Source organism: Coregonus clupeaformis, unplaced genomic scaffold (assembly GCF_020615455.1).
Source record: "Coregonus clupeaformis isolate EN_2021a unplaced genomic scaffold, ASM2061545v1 scaf0075, whole genome shotgun sequence".
NCBI classification, from domain to species: Eukaryota; Metazoa; Chordata; class Actinopteri; order Salmoniformes; family Salmonidae; genus Coregonus; species Coregonus clupeaformis.
The window spans coordinates 774348-786605 of NW_025533530.1; the positions used below are offsets into that span (position 1 = coordinate 774348).

A 12258-nucleotide genomic window follows, 5' to 3' on the forward strand; every position below is an offset into this window, starting at 1 on the left:
GGGTAATACAACATCTACACAACACTGGTGGACCATTTACCAGCTACTAACAGACCCATCCACCAGCTACTAACAGACCCATCCACCAGCTACTAACAGACCCATTTACCAGCTACTAACAGACCCATCCACCAGCTACTAACAGACCCATCCACCAGCTACTAACAGACCCATCCACCAGCTACTAACAGACCCTCTATCTACTCTGTGTAAATGGCATGTGTCTAACAGACTGCTGTTTGATTCTATAGTTCCATGGTGTTGTAGATTAGACCCTGGACAGAACAGGGATAGACCCTGGACAGAACAGGGCTAGACCCTGGACAGAAGAGGGCTAGAGTCTGGACAGAAGAGGGCTAGAGTCTGGACAGAACAGGGCTAGAGCCTGGACAGAAGAGGGCTAGAGTCTGGACAGAACAGGGCTAGACCCTGGACAGAAGAGGGCTAGAGTCTGGACAGAAGAGGGCTAGAGTCTGGACAGAACAGAGCTAGACCCTGGACAGAACAGAGCTAGACCCTGGACAGAAGAGGGCTAGAGTCTGGACAGAAGAGGGCTAGAGTCTGGACAGAACAGGGCTAGACCCTGGACAGAAGAGGGCTAGAGTCTGGACAGAACAGGGCTAGAGTCTGGACAGAACAGGGCTAGAGTCTGGACAGAACAGGGCTAGAGTCTGGACAGAAGAGGGCTAGAGTCTGGACAGAACAGGGCTAGGGTCTGGACAGAACAGGGCTAGAGTCTGGACAGAACAGGGCTAGAGTCTGGACAGAACAGGGCTAGAGTCTGGACAGAAGAGGGCTAGAGTCTGGACAGAAGAGGGCTAGACCCTGGACAGAACAGGGCTAGACCCTGGACAGAACAGGGCTAGAGTCTGGACAGAAGAGGGCTAGAGTTTGGACAGAACAGGGCTAGAGTCTGGACAGAAGAGGGCTAGAGTCTGGACAGAACAGGGCTAGACCCTGGACAGAAGAGGGCTAGAGTCTGGACAGAAGAGGGCTAGAGTCTGGACAGAACAGGGCTAGACCCTGGACAGAAGAGGGCTAGAGTCTGGACAGAAGAGGGCTAGAGTCTGGACAGAACAGGGCTAGACCCTGGACAGAAGAGGGCTAGAGTCTGGACAGAAGAGGGCTAGAGTCTGGACAGAACAGGGCTAGACCCTGGACAGAAGAGGGCTAGAGTCTGGACAGAACAGGGCTAGACCCTGGACAGAAGAGGGCTAGACCCTGGACAGAAGTGGGCTAGAGTCTGGACAGAAGAGGTCTAGAGTCTGGACAGAACAGGGCTAGACCCTGGACAGAAGAGGGCTAGAGTCTGGACAGAAGAGGACTAGAGTCTGGACAGAACAGGGCTAGACCCTGGACAGAAGAGGGCTAGAGTCTGGACAGAACAGGGCTAGACCCTGGACAGAAGAGGGCTAGACCCTGGACAGAACAGGGCTAGAGTCTGGACAGAACAGGGCTATAGTCTGAATCTACCTGGCATCTTCAGGAGTCTCTGCATAGATGTGGTAGGTTCTCTCTTCAGTCACGATGTTCAGAGCATTCTCCTTCGCATGGTTATCCACTATGTCCCTGTAGACAGTGGGATGGGGACACCACAGGTTAGAGACAGGTTATCCACTATGTCCCTGTAGACAGTGGGATGGGGACACCACAGGTTAGAGACAGATTATCCACTATGTCCCTGTAGACAGTGGGGCAGTTAGAGGACAGTACATCATCTATGTGTGCAGTACCGAAGACAGTGGAGCAGTCTCTAAAGAAATTAATCTAGCAATGTATTCAGTTAGTAATGTATTCATCTAATAATGTATTCATCTAATAATGTATTCATCTAGTAATGTATTCATCTAATAATGTATTCAGTTAATAATGTATTCAGTTAGTAATGTATTCATCTAATAATGTATTCATCTACTAATGTGTTCAGCTAGTAATGTATTCAGCTAGTAATGTATAAGATTAGTTTTTGCCAGAGTTCTAAAAAGTGAAATCACGAGAAAATAAACTGTTACTGGAAAGAACCACTATGGATGTGTTTACACAGCCAGCCCAATTATTATATTATTTTCACTAATTGGTCTTTTGACCAATCAGACCAGCTGAAAAAGATTTGATGTGAAAAGACTGACGTGATTTGTCAAAATACCAATTAGTGGAAAAAAATATCTGAATCTGTCTGCCTGTGTGAACGCAGGCTAGGAGGTGAATGTTAGGTTAGCCTACAGTGCGTTTCATCAGATATGGGAGCAGGTTCTTACTTGGCGGAGCGGATGTCGATGGTCCCCTTCAGTTTCTCCTCGCTGTCGTTCTCAAAGTACATGAGTTTATCTTCTCTCAGTACGAACCAGCGCTGCTTCCAGTTCCTTCTGGACAGAGTGGACATGCCACCTCCCTTCTTAGACAGCCAGCCACTCTTCAGACTGTCTTGCTTAGCCCTGAACCACATGAAGACCTCATCCTTTAACACACACCACCGCCGTCTCCACGGGATCATCAGACCACCTGGACAAGGGGGAAAATATCAACCAGCCAATCAATCAATGTATAAAGCCCTTTTTACATCAGCAGTTATTACTAAGTTCTTTAGAGAGAGAGAGAGAGAGAATATAAATGTTGCAGTTTTTGTAGATCGTTAAAGGAAGAGGTTCACAGGCGAAAACACAAAAGACCACTCTCTGTTGGTATACCAGCCAGCCAGACAACTTACTGGTCTCTGTTGGTATACCAGCCAGCCAGAGGACTTACTGGTCTCTGTTGGTATACCAGCCAGCCAGACAACTTACTGGTCTCTGTTGGTATACCAGCCAGCCAGACAACTTACTGGTCTCTGTTGGTATACCAGCCAGCCAGACAACTTACTGGTCTCTGTTGGTATACCAGCCAGCCAGACAACTTACTGGTCTCTGTTGGTATACCAGCCAGCCAGAGGACTTACTGGTCTCTGTTGGTATACCAGCCAGCCAGACAACTTACTGGTCTCTGGTGTGGTATACCAGCCAGAGACCAGAGAACTTAGTGGTCTCTGTTGGTATACCAGCCAGCCAGAGGACTTACTGGTCTCTGTTGGTATACCAGCCAGCCAGAGGACTTACTGGTCTCTGTTGGTATACCAGCCAGCCAGACAACTTACTGGTCTCTGTTGGTATACCAGCCAGCCAGCCAGAGGACTTACTGGTCGCTGTTGGTATACCAGTCAGCCAGCCAGAGGACTTACTGGTCTCTGTTGGTATACCAGCCAGCCAACCAGAGGACTTACTGGTCTCTGTTGGTATACCAGCCAGCCAGACAACTTACTGGTCTCTGTTGGTATACCAGCCAGCCAGACAACTTACTGGTCTCTGTTGGTATACCAGCCAGCCAGAACACTGGTCTCTGTTGGTATACCAGCCAGCCAGAGGACTTACTGGTCTCTGTTGGTATACCAGCCAGCCAGAGGACTTACTGGTCTCTGTTGGTATACCAGCCAGCCAGAGGACTTACTGGTCTCTGTTGGTATACCAGCCAGCCAGAGGACTTACTGGTCTCTGTTGGTATACCAGCCAGAGGACTTACTGGTCTCTGTTTGTATACCAGCCAGAGGACTTACTGGTCTCTGTTGGTATACCAGCCAGAGGACTTACTGGTCTCTGTTGGTATACCAGCCAACCAGCCAGAGGACTTACTGGTCTCTGTTGGTATACCAGCCAACCATACGACTTACTGGTCTCTGTTGGTATACCAGCCAGAGGACTTACTGGTCTCTGTTGGTATACCAGCCAGCCAGAGGACTTACTGGTCTCTGTTGGTATACCAGCCAACCAGAGGACTTACTGGTCTCTGTTGGTATACCAGCCAACCATACGACTTACTGGTCTCTGTTGGTATACCAGCCAGAGGACTTACTGGTCTCTGTTGGTATACCAGCCAACCAGAGGACCACAACACTACAACACAGTCTTCAGTGCAACATGAAACCCCTACATGCCTGTTGGCCAGTGGTTTGGTAAATGTACTCAGTACTTAATCTTGCCCACCGGCTGGCTCTCTCTATCCAGACGTCTGGTTTCAGAGCGCCTCAGAACGGGACTTGAATGGCAGTCTATGACAGGAGCGGCAAAAACAGCTGCTGGTTTTAATTGGCTGATCTATCAGTCCATCACCATCTAGCACCTCCCCCTCTTTGTGGATTTCAAAGGGCGAGCAGTGCAAGTAATGGGCTAAACAAGGGAGTTCGGGAAATTGGAAAGTATGCATCTAAGAAATAGTTTTCACATATAAATGTTATATGCCTGTACTCAGAATCAAATTGGGCTCTCCAAAAATAACATGGTCGCTGTGATAGACCATTTATTTTGATTGGTGATTTTCCAGTCCAATCTAATACAGCTGTAACAGGCTTTCTCCCTCTCCCGCCTCCATTTTAACAGCAGCCACCTCAAGTCCCAATTTGTTGCACACTCGTTACCAGGCTCTGTGCGCCCTGGGGACGAGGTTACTCAGTACTCACCCTTCATGTAGAGGTAGCTGTGGAAGTATGGAGGCCCAGTACTCACCCTTCATGTAGAGGTAGCTGTGGAAGTATGGAGGCCCAGTACTCACCCTTCATGTAGAGGTAGCTGTGGAAGTATGGAGGCCCAGTACCACCTTCATGTAGAGGTAGCTGTGGAAGTATGGAGGCCCAGTACTCACCCTTCATGTAGAGGTAGCTGTGGAAGTATGGAGGCCCAGTACTCACCCTTCATGTAGAGGTAGCTGTGGAAGTATGGAGGCCCAGTACTCACCCTTCATGTAGAGGTAGCTGTGGAAGTATGGAGCTCGTAGAGGTAGCTGTGGAAGTATGGAGGCCCAGTACTCACCCTTCATGTAGAGGTAGCTGTGGAAGTATGGAGGCCCAGTACTCACCCTTCATGTAGAGGTAGCTGTGGAAGTATGGAGGCCCAGAGCCGTTCAGTAGGTTCACCCTCCCATTGGACACCTCCTCGTCTGTGTCCACATAGCCATCGTTGCTTGTGTCACTGTCTATAAACTGAGACAACACACAGATATTCATTATTACACAGTTAACAGAAATCATGCATTATAGCGGCAGATGCTCGATTTATGTTGCGTGCATCTGTCCATAAGAGATTATTACAGAGTAAAAGGTATTTGACTGAAAGGCCAATCTGACTATTAGTAACATAGGGGACATCTTCCCATTCATAGTGGATTTTTTCTGCAGACTCTGCACCCTGAGATTCAAGAAGGAACAGGTTTGATTCTAGTGAGAAGTCATTGACTGACTGAGACTTGAAGGAGTCAGCTCCCTGCAAAGGCTGATTAGTGCCCTCAAGCTCATCACCTGCCTTTCATCATTTGACCGTGCGTCTTGCTGACCCCGTGCGTCTTGCTGACCCCGTGCGTCTTGCTGACCCCGTGCGTCTTGCTGACCGTGCGTCTTGCTGACCCCGTGCGTCTTGCTGACCGTGCGTCTTGCTGACCGTGCGTCTTGCTGACCCCGTGCGTCTTGCTGACCCCGTGCGTCTTGCTGACCCCGTGTGTCTTGCTGACGTAGCGTCTTGCCGACGGCGTGCGTCTTGCTGACCCCGTGCGCCTTGCTGACCGTGCAGCCTTGCTGACCCTGTGCGTCTTGCTGACCGTGCGTCTTGCTGACCCCGTGCGTCTTGCTGACCGTGCGTCTTGCTGACCCTGTGCGTCTTGCTGACCGTGCGTCTTGCTGACCGTGCGTCTTGCTGACCCTGTGCGTCTTGCTGACCGTGCGTCTTGCTGACCGTGCGTCTTGCTGACCCCGTGCGTCTTGCTGACCGTGCGTCTTGCTGACCCTGTGCGTCTTGCTGACCGTGCGTCTTGCTGACCCGTGCGTCTTGCTGACCCCTGTGCGTCTTGCTGACTGTGCGTCTTGCTGACCCTGTGCGTCTTGCTGACCGTGCGTCTTGCTGACCGTGCGTCTTGCTGACCCCGTGCGTCTTGCTGACCCCGTGTGTCTTGCTGACCGTGCGTCTTGCCGACCCCGTGCGTCTTGCTGACCGTGCGTCTTGCTGACCCCGTGCGTCTTGCTGACCGTGCGTCTTGCTGACCGTGCGTCTTGCTGACCCTGTGCGTCTTGCTGACCGTGCGTCTTGCTGACCCCGTGCGTCTTGCTGACCGTGCGTCTTGCTGACCGTGCGTCTTGCTGACCCCGTGTCTTGCTGACCCCGCGCGTCTTGCTGACCTTGTGCGTCTTGCTGACCATGCCTTGCTGACCGTGCGTCTTGCTGACCGTGCGTCTTGCTGACCATGCCTTGCTGACCCCGTGCGTCTTGCTGACCCCGTGCGTCTTGCTGACCCCGTGCGTCTTGCTGACCCCGTGCGTCTTGCTGACCCCGTGCGCCTTGCTGACGCGCGCTTGCTGACCCCTGTCGTCTTGCTGACCCGTAGCGTCTTGCTGACCCCGTGCGTCTTGCTGACCGTAGCGTCTTGCTGACTCGTAGCGTCTTGCTGACCCGCGTCGTCTTGCTGACCCCGCTGCGTCTTGCTGACCCCGTGCGTCTTGCTGACCGTGCGTCTTGCTGACCGTGCGTCTTGCTGACCCCGTGCGTCTTGCTGACCCCGTGCGTCTTGCTGACCGTGCGTCTTGCTGACCCCGTGTGTCTTGCTGACCCCGTGCGCCTTGCTGACCGTGCGTCTTGCTGACCGTGCGTCTTGCTGACCCCCGTGCGTCTTGCTGACCCCGTGCGTCTTGCTGACCGTGCGTCTTGCTGACCGTGTGTCTTGCTGACCCCGTGCGTCTTGCTGACCGTGTGTCTTGCTGACTGTGCGTCTTGCTGACCCCGTGCGTCTTGCTGACCCCGTGCGTCTTGCTGACCCTGTGCGTCTTGCTGACCCCGTGCGTCTTGCTAATTTGGTTGTTATAAAAATAAGCTGTTACCGTGTTCCAACACATACGCTTTCTGTTTTATAGTTTTAACAAACAAAAGGCAAAGGCCAAGGCCAAGGCCAAGGCAAAGGCACAGGCCAAGGCACGCCACAAATACAATGTACTGAACACTTGAATTTTACATATAGCCTACAGTAACATAAACTAATGAAAATGCTATTGTGGTATTTGAAATAAAATAAAAATCGTATTCTAATGTTACCTTAGACCTTCATAAACACAACCAAATCATTATTTTTGTGAAAGCATATATGCAATGTATTAATTACACTGTTAGAATGACTGCTCATTAGCTTGAAGGGGGGTTCCTCGAGGCCCAGCTGTTTTAGTGTTAACATATGCTGTAGTACATCAAGATGGATGCTTTAACATATGCTGTAGTACATCAAGATGGATGCTTTAACATATGCTGTAGTACATCAAGATGGATGCTTTAACATATGCTGTAGTACATCAAGATGGATGCTTTAACATATGCTGTAGTACATCAAGATGGATGCTTTAACATGTGCTGTAGTACATCAAGATGGATGCTTTAACATGTATTTATTAAGGATTCACATTAGTTCCTGCCAAGGCAGCAGCTACTCTTCCTGGGGTTTATTATGGATCCCCATTAGTTCTTGCCAAGGCAGCAGCTACTCTTCCTGGGGTTTATTATGGATCCCCATTAGTTCCTGCCAAGGCAGCAGCTACTCTTCCTGGGGTTTATTATGGATCCCCATTAGTTCCTGCCAAGGCAGCAGCTACTCTTCCTGGGGTTTATTATGGATCCCCATTAGTTCTTGCCAAGGCAGCAGCTACTCTTCCTGGGGTTTATTATGGATCCCCATTAGTTCCTGCCAAGGCAGCAGCTACTCTTCCTGGGGGTTTATTATGGATCCCCATTAGTTCTTGCCAAGGCAGCAGCTACTCTTCCTGGGGTTTATTATGGATCCCCATTAGTTCCTGCCAAGGCAACAGCTACTCTTCCTGGGGTTTATTATGGATCCCCATAGAGTTCCATGTAGTCATGGCTCTATGTAGTACTGTGCGCCTCCCATAGTCTGTTCTGGACTTGGGGACTGTGAAGAGACCTCTGGTGGCATGTCTTGTGGGGTATGCATGGGTTTCCGAGCTGTGTGATAGTAGTTTAAACAGACACCTCGGTACATTCAGCTTGTCAACACCTCTTACAAAAACAAGTAGGGACGAAGTCAATCTCTCCTCCACTTTGAGCCAGGAGAGATTTACATGCATATTATTAATATTAGCTCTCAGTGTACATTTAAGGGCCAGCCGTGCTGCCCTGTTCTGTGCCAATTGTAATTTTCCTAAGTCCTTTTTTGTGGCACCTGACCACACGACTGAACAGTAGTCCAGGTGCGACAAAACTAGGGCCTGTAGGACCTGCCTTGTTGATAGTGGTGTTAAGAAGGTAGCGCAGCCCTTTAATTTTTTCACCTCTTCCACACTCAATTTACGGAATTCAAAATCACAATGCTTGTCTTTCACAATTTGGTCAGCTATACTTGGATATGTAGTGTAAGCGTTTGTTGCTGGCATGTCATGCCTAAATTTGCTAATCTTGCCAGTGAAAAAATCATTAAAGTAATTGGCAATATCAGTGGATTTTGTGATGAATGAGCCATCTGATTCAATGAATGATGGAGCCGAGTTTGCCTTTTTGCCCAACATTTCATTGAAGGTGCTCCAAAGCTTTTTACTATCATTCTTTATGTCATTTATCTTTGTTTCATAGTGTAGTTTCTTATTCTTTTTATTCAGTTTAGTCACATGATTTCTCAGTTTGCAATATGTTTGCCAATCGGTTGTGCAGCCAGACTTATTTGCCATTTATTTTGCCTCATTCCGCTCAACCATAAAATTGTTCAATTCCTCATCAAGCCACTGGGATTTAACAGTTTTTACAGTCATTTTCTTAATGGGTGCATGCTGTGATAAGCAATTTCAGAAATGTGTCAAGTGCAGCGTCATTACACACCACGGACCAACAAATATTCTTTACATCATCAACGTAAGAATCACTACAAAACGTATTGTATGACCTCTTATGTAGTTGGTACAGTGGTATGTACTATGTAGTTGGTACAGTGGTATGTAGTATGTAGTTGGTACAGTGGTATGTAGTATGTAGTTGGTACAGTGGTATGTACTATGTAGTTGGTACAGTGGTATGTACTATGTAGTTGGTACAGTGGTATGTAGTATGTAGTTGGTACAGTGGTATGTAGTATGTAGTTGGTACAGTGGTATGTACTATGTAGTTGGTACAGTGGTATGTACTATGTAGTTGGTACAGTAGTATGTAGTATGTACTATGTAATTGGTACAGTGGTATGTACTATGTAGTTGATACAGTAGTATGTAGTTGGTACAGTAGTATGTAGTATGTGCTATGTAGTTGGTACAGTAGTATGTAGTATGTAGTATGTAGTTGGTACAGCAGTATGTAGTATGTACTATGTAGTTGGTACAGTAGTATGTAGTATGTACTATGTAGTTGGTACAGTAGTATGTAGTATGTAGTTGGTACAGTGGTATGTACTATGTAGTTGGTACAGTGGTATGTACTATGTAGTTGGTACAGTGGTATGTACTATGTAGTTGGTACAGTAGTATGTAGTATGTAGTTGGTACAGTGGTATGTAGTATGCAGTTGGTACACAGGTATGTACTATGTAGTTGGTACAGTAATATGTAGTATGTACTATGTAGTTGGTACAGTGGTATGTACTATGTAGTTGGTACAGTAGTATGTAGTATGTAGTTGGTACAGTAGTATGTAGTATGTACTATGTAGTTGGTACAGTAGTATGTAGTATGTACTATGTAATTGGTACAGTGGTATGTACTATGTAGTTGATACAGTAGTATGTAGTTGGTACAGTAGTATGTAGTATGTACTATGTAGTTGGTACAGTAGTATGTATTATGTAGTATGTAGTTGGTACAGTAGTATGTACTATGTAGTTGGTACAGTAGTATGTAGTATGTAGTATGTAGTTGGTACAGTAGTATGTAGTATGTACTATGTAGTTGGTACAGTAGTATGTAGTGTGTAGTTGGTACAGTAGTATGTACTATGTAGTTGGTACAGTATGTACTATGTAGTTGGTACAGTGGTATGTACTATGTAGTTGGTACAGTAGCATGTAGTTGGTACAGTAGTATTAGTATGTAGTTGGTACAGTAGTATGTAGTATGTACTATGTAATTGGTACAGTGGTATGTAGTATGTAGTTGGTACAGTGGTATGTACTATGTAGTTGATACAATAGTATGCAGTTGGTACAGTAGCATGTAGCATGTAGTTGGTACAGTAGTATGTAGTATGTACTATGTAGTTGGTACAGTAGTATGTAATATGTAGTTGGTACAGTAGTATGTAGTATGTACTATGTAGTTGGCACAGTAGTATGTAGTATGTAGTGTGTAGTTGGTACAGTAGTATGTAGTATGTACTATGTAGTTGTTACAGTAGTATTCACTATGTAGTTGGTACAGTGGTATATATTATGTAGTTGGTACAGTAGAATGTAGTATGTACTATGTAGTTGGTACAGTAGTATGTAGTATGTACTATGTAGTTGGTACAGTAGTATGTAGTATGTAGTTGGTACAGTAGTATGTAGTATGTAGTTGGTACAGTGGTATGTAGTATGTTGTTGGTACAGTAGTATGTAGTTGGTACAGTAGTATGTAGTATGTCGTTGGTACAGTAGTATGTAGTATGTTGTTGGTACAGTAGTATGTGGTACTCACAGAGTCTGAGCTGCCTCTGAAGGAGTCCAGGCTGTTCTGAGTACAGGATGATTTCCTTAGCACCTCCTCATCAGTAGCATGTCCGTCCGTGATACTGGCTGCGTCTCCCGAGCCTGTACTCCCCTGCACCTCCTCAAACTCCTCCTGGTCATAGTATGACTCTGTGTGTGGTAGGATGCTGAACGAGACCTCCTCTCTGACCTCCCTGACCTCCCTGGCCCCTGGGACGGGCACAATGGGCACTAGCTCTACTCCCCTGGCTGGCACAGCCTCTGGGAGTCTGGAGGGTACCACGTCTATTCTAGTTGGCATAACATCTACCCTGGCGCAGGGTCTGTCGGGTACCACGTCCACTCTTCTGGGTACTCTGTTGGTCTCTGGAGCCACCTCTATTCTCCTGGTGGGTTGGTGACAGAGAGCCTTACCGCCTCCGGTGGTGAGGGCAGGGAGAGGAGGTGCAGGGTGGTGTGTAGGGGCACTAGAGGTGAGAGGGGAGCAAACAGGGGGGCAACACGGGGCCTGGGAGAGGGCCAGGGCCTGGGAGAGCGCCAGGGCCTTTGCTACCAGACCCTCAGCAAAGGCAGGAGGAGGAGAAGGGAGAGTGGAGAAGACCTCCTGGTCCAGAGGAACCCCCACGGGGAGAGGGATGTCAAGCAGGAGGATACCGCTACCGGGACACTCCTCCTCAGCATGGAAGCCTTCGTCCACCTCCTCTTCCTCCTCGGCCCGGGCCACGGGAGCGGTGCTGTCTGAGGGGTCGTGGAGGTTCTCCTCGCTGGACAGACACTGTTCCAGACCCCCAAAGTCCAGGAGCTCCAGGAACTCGGTGGCAACGCGAGACGCCTCCTTCTCCAGTCGGTAGATCTCTGCGTCCCTCCTCTGCCGGAGCTCCTCCCTGCTCCCTCCCAGGCCGTCCCCTAACATGGACACCCCGTCCTCCCTCTGGCGCTGTAGCATCTCGATCTCCTTCTCCAGCCGGAGGATCTCCTCCATCTGACGGGACTCCTCCTCGGAGGTGTGGGGGGGCAGGGAGTGGGACAGGGACACCTCCTTAAGGGGAGCAGGAGAATCCATCCTAAGTGGAGAAAAGAAGAGAAGACAGGGAGTAAAGAAAGGTGTAGACAGAGTTACAGACTGTGATAGGACAGCTGGCACACAGCTAGTGTACCTGTTGTTGGCTGTAGCCTTCTCCTCCTCCTCTGCTTCCTGTCCTTTGCAAAGCTCCTCCTCCTCCTTTCTCCTCGCTGCTTCCTGCTCCTTTTGTAGTCTCAGTCTCTCCTCCTCTTTCCTCCTCAACTCCTCCAGCTCTAACACCCTCAGTCGTTCCTCCTCCTCCTCTCTCTTCCTCCACTCCTTCTCCTCTCGTCTCTTCTCTTCCTCCAGCCTCCTCCTCTCCCCCTCTACTCGCCTTCTCTCCTCCTCTTCTCTCTGACTCCTCCTCTCCTCCTCTTCTCTCTGACTCCTCCTCTCCTCCTCTTCTCTCTGACTCCTTCTCTCCTCCTCTTCTCTCTGACTCCTCCTCTCCTCCTCTTCTCTCTGACTCCTTCTCTCCTCCTCTTCTCTCTGACTCCTCCTCTCCTCCTCTTCTCTCTGACTCC

At 48.6% G+C, this 12258-nt stretch overlaps 1 protein-coding gene across 1 annotated transcript in view; it reads right to left on the bottom strand.

The window, feature by feature from the left end:
• myo10l3 (myosin X, like 3) overlaps positions 1–12258 on the bottom strand; it is a gene marked incomplete at its 5' end in the record, with an annotated part of 171151 nt that overhangs the window by 45656 nt on the left and 113237 nt on the right. Inside the window, 5 exon segments of the mRNA XM_045213050.1 lie at positions 1474–1569; positions 2259–2502; positions 4882–5005; positions 10661–11735; positions 11829–11956. Of these exon segments, the coding sequence (XP_045068985.1) occupies positions 1474–1569; positions 2259–2502; positions 4882–5005; positions 10661–11735; positions 11829–11956 (1667 nt within the window).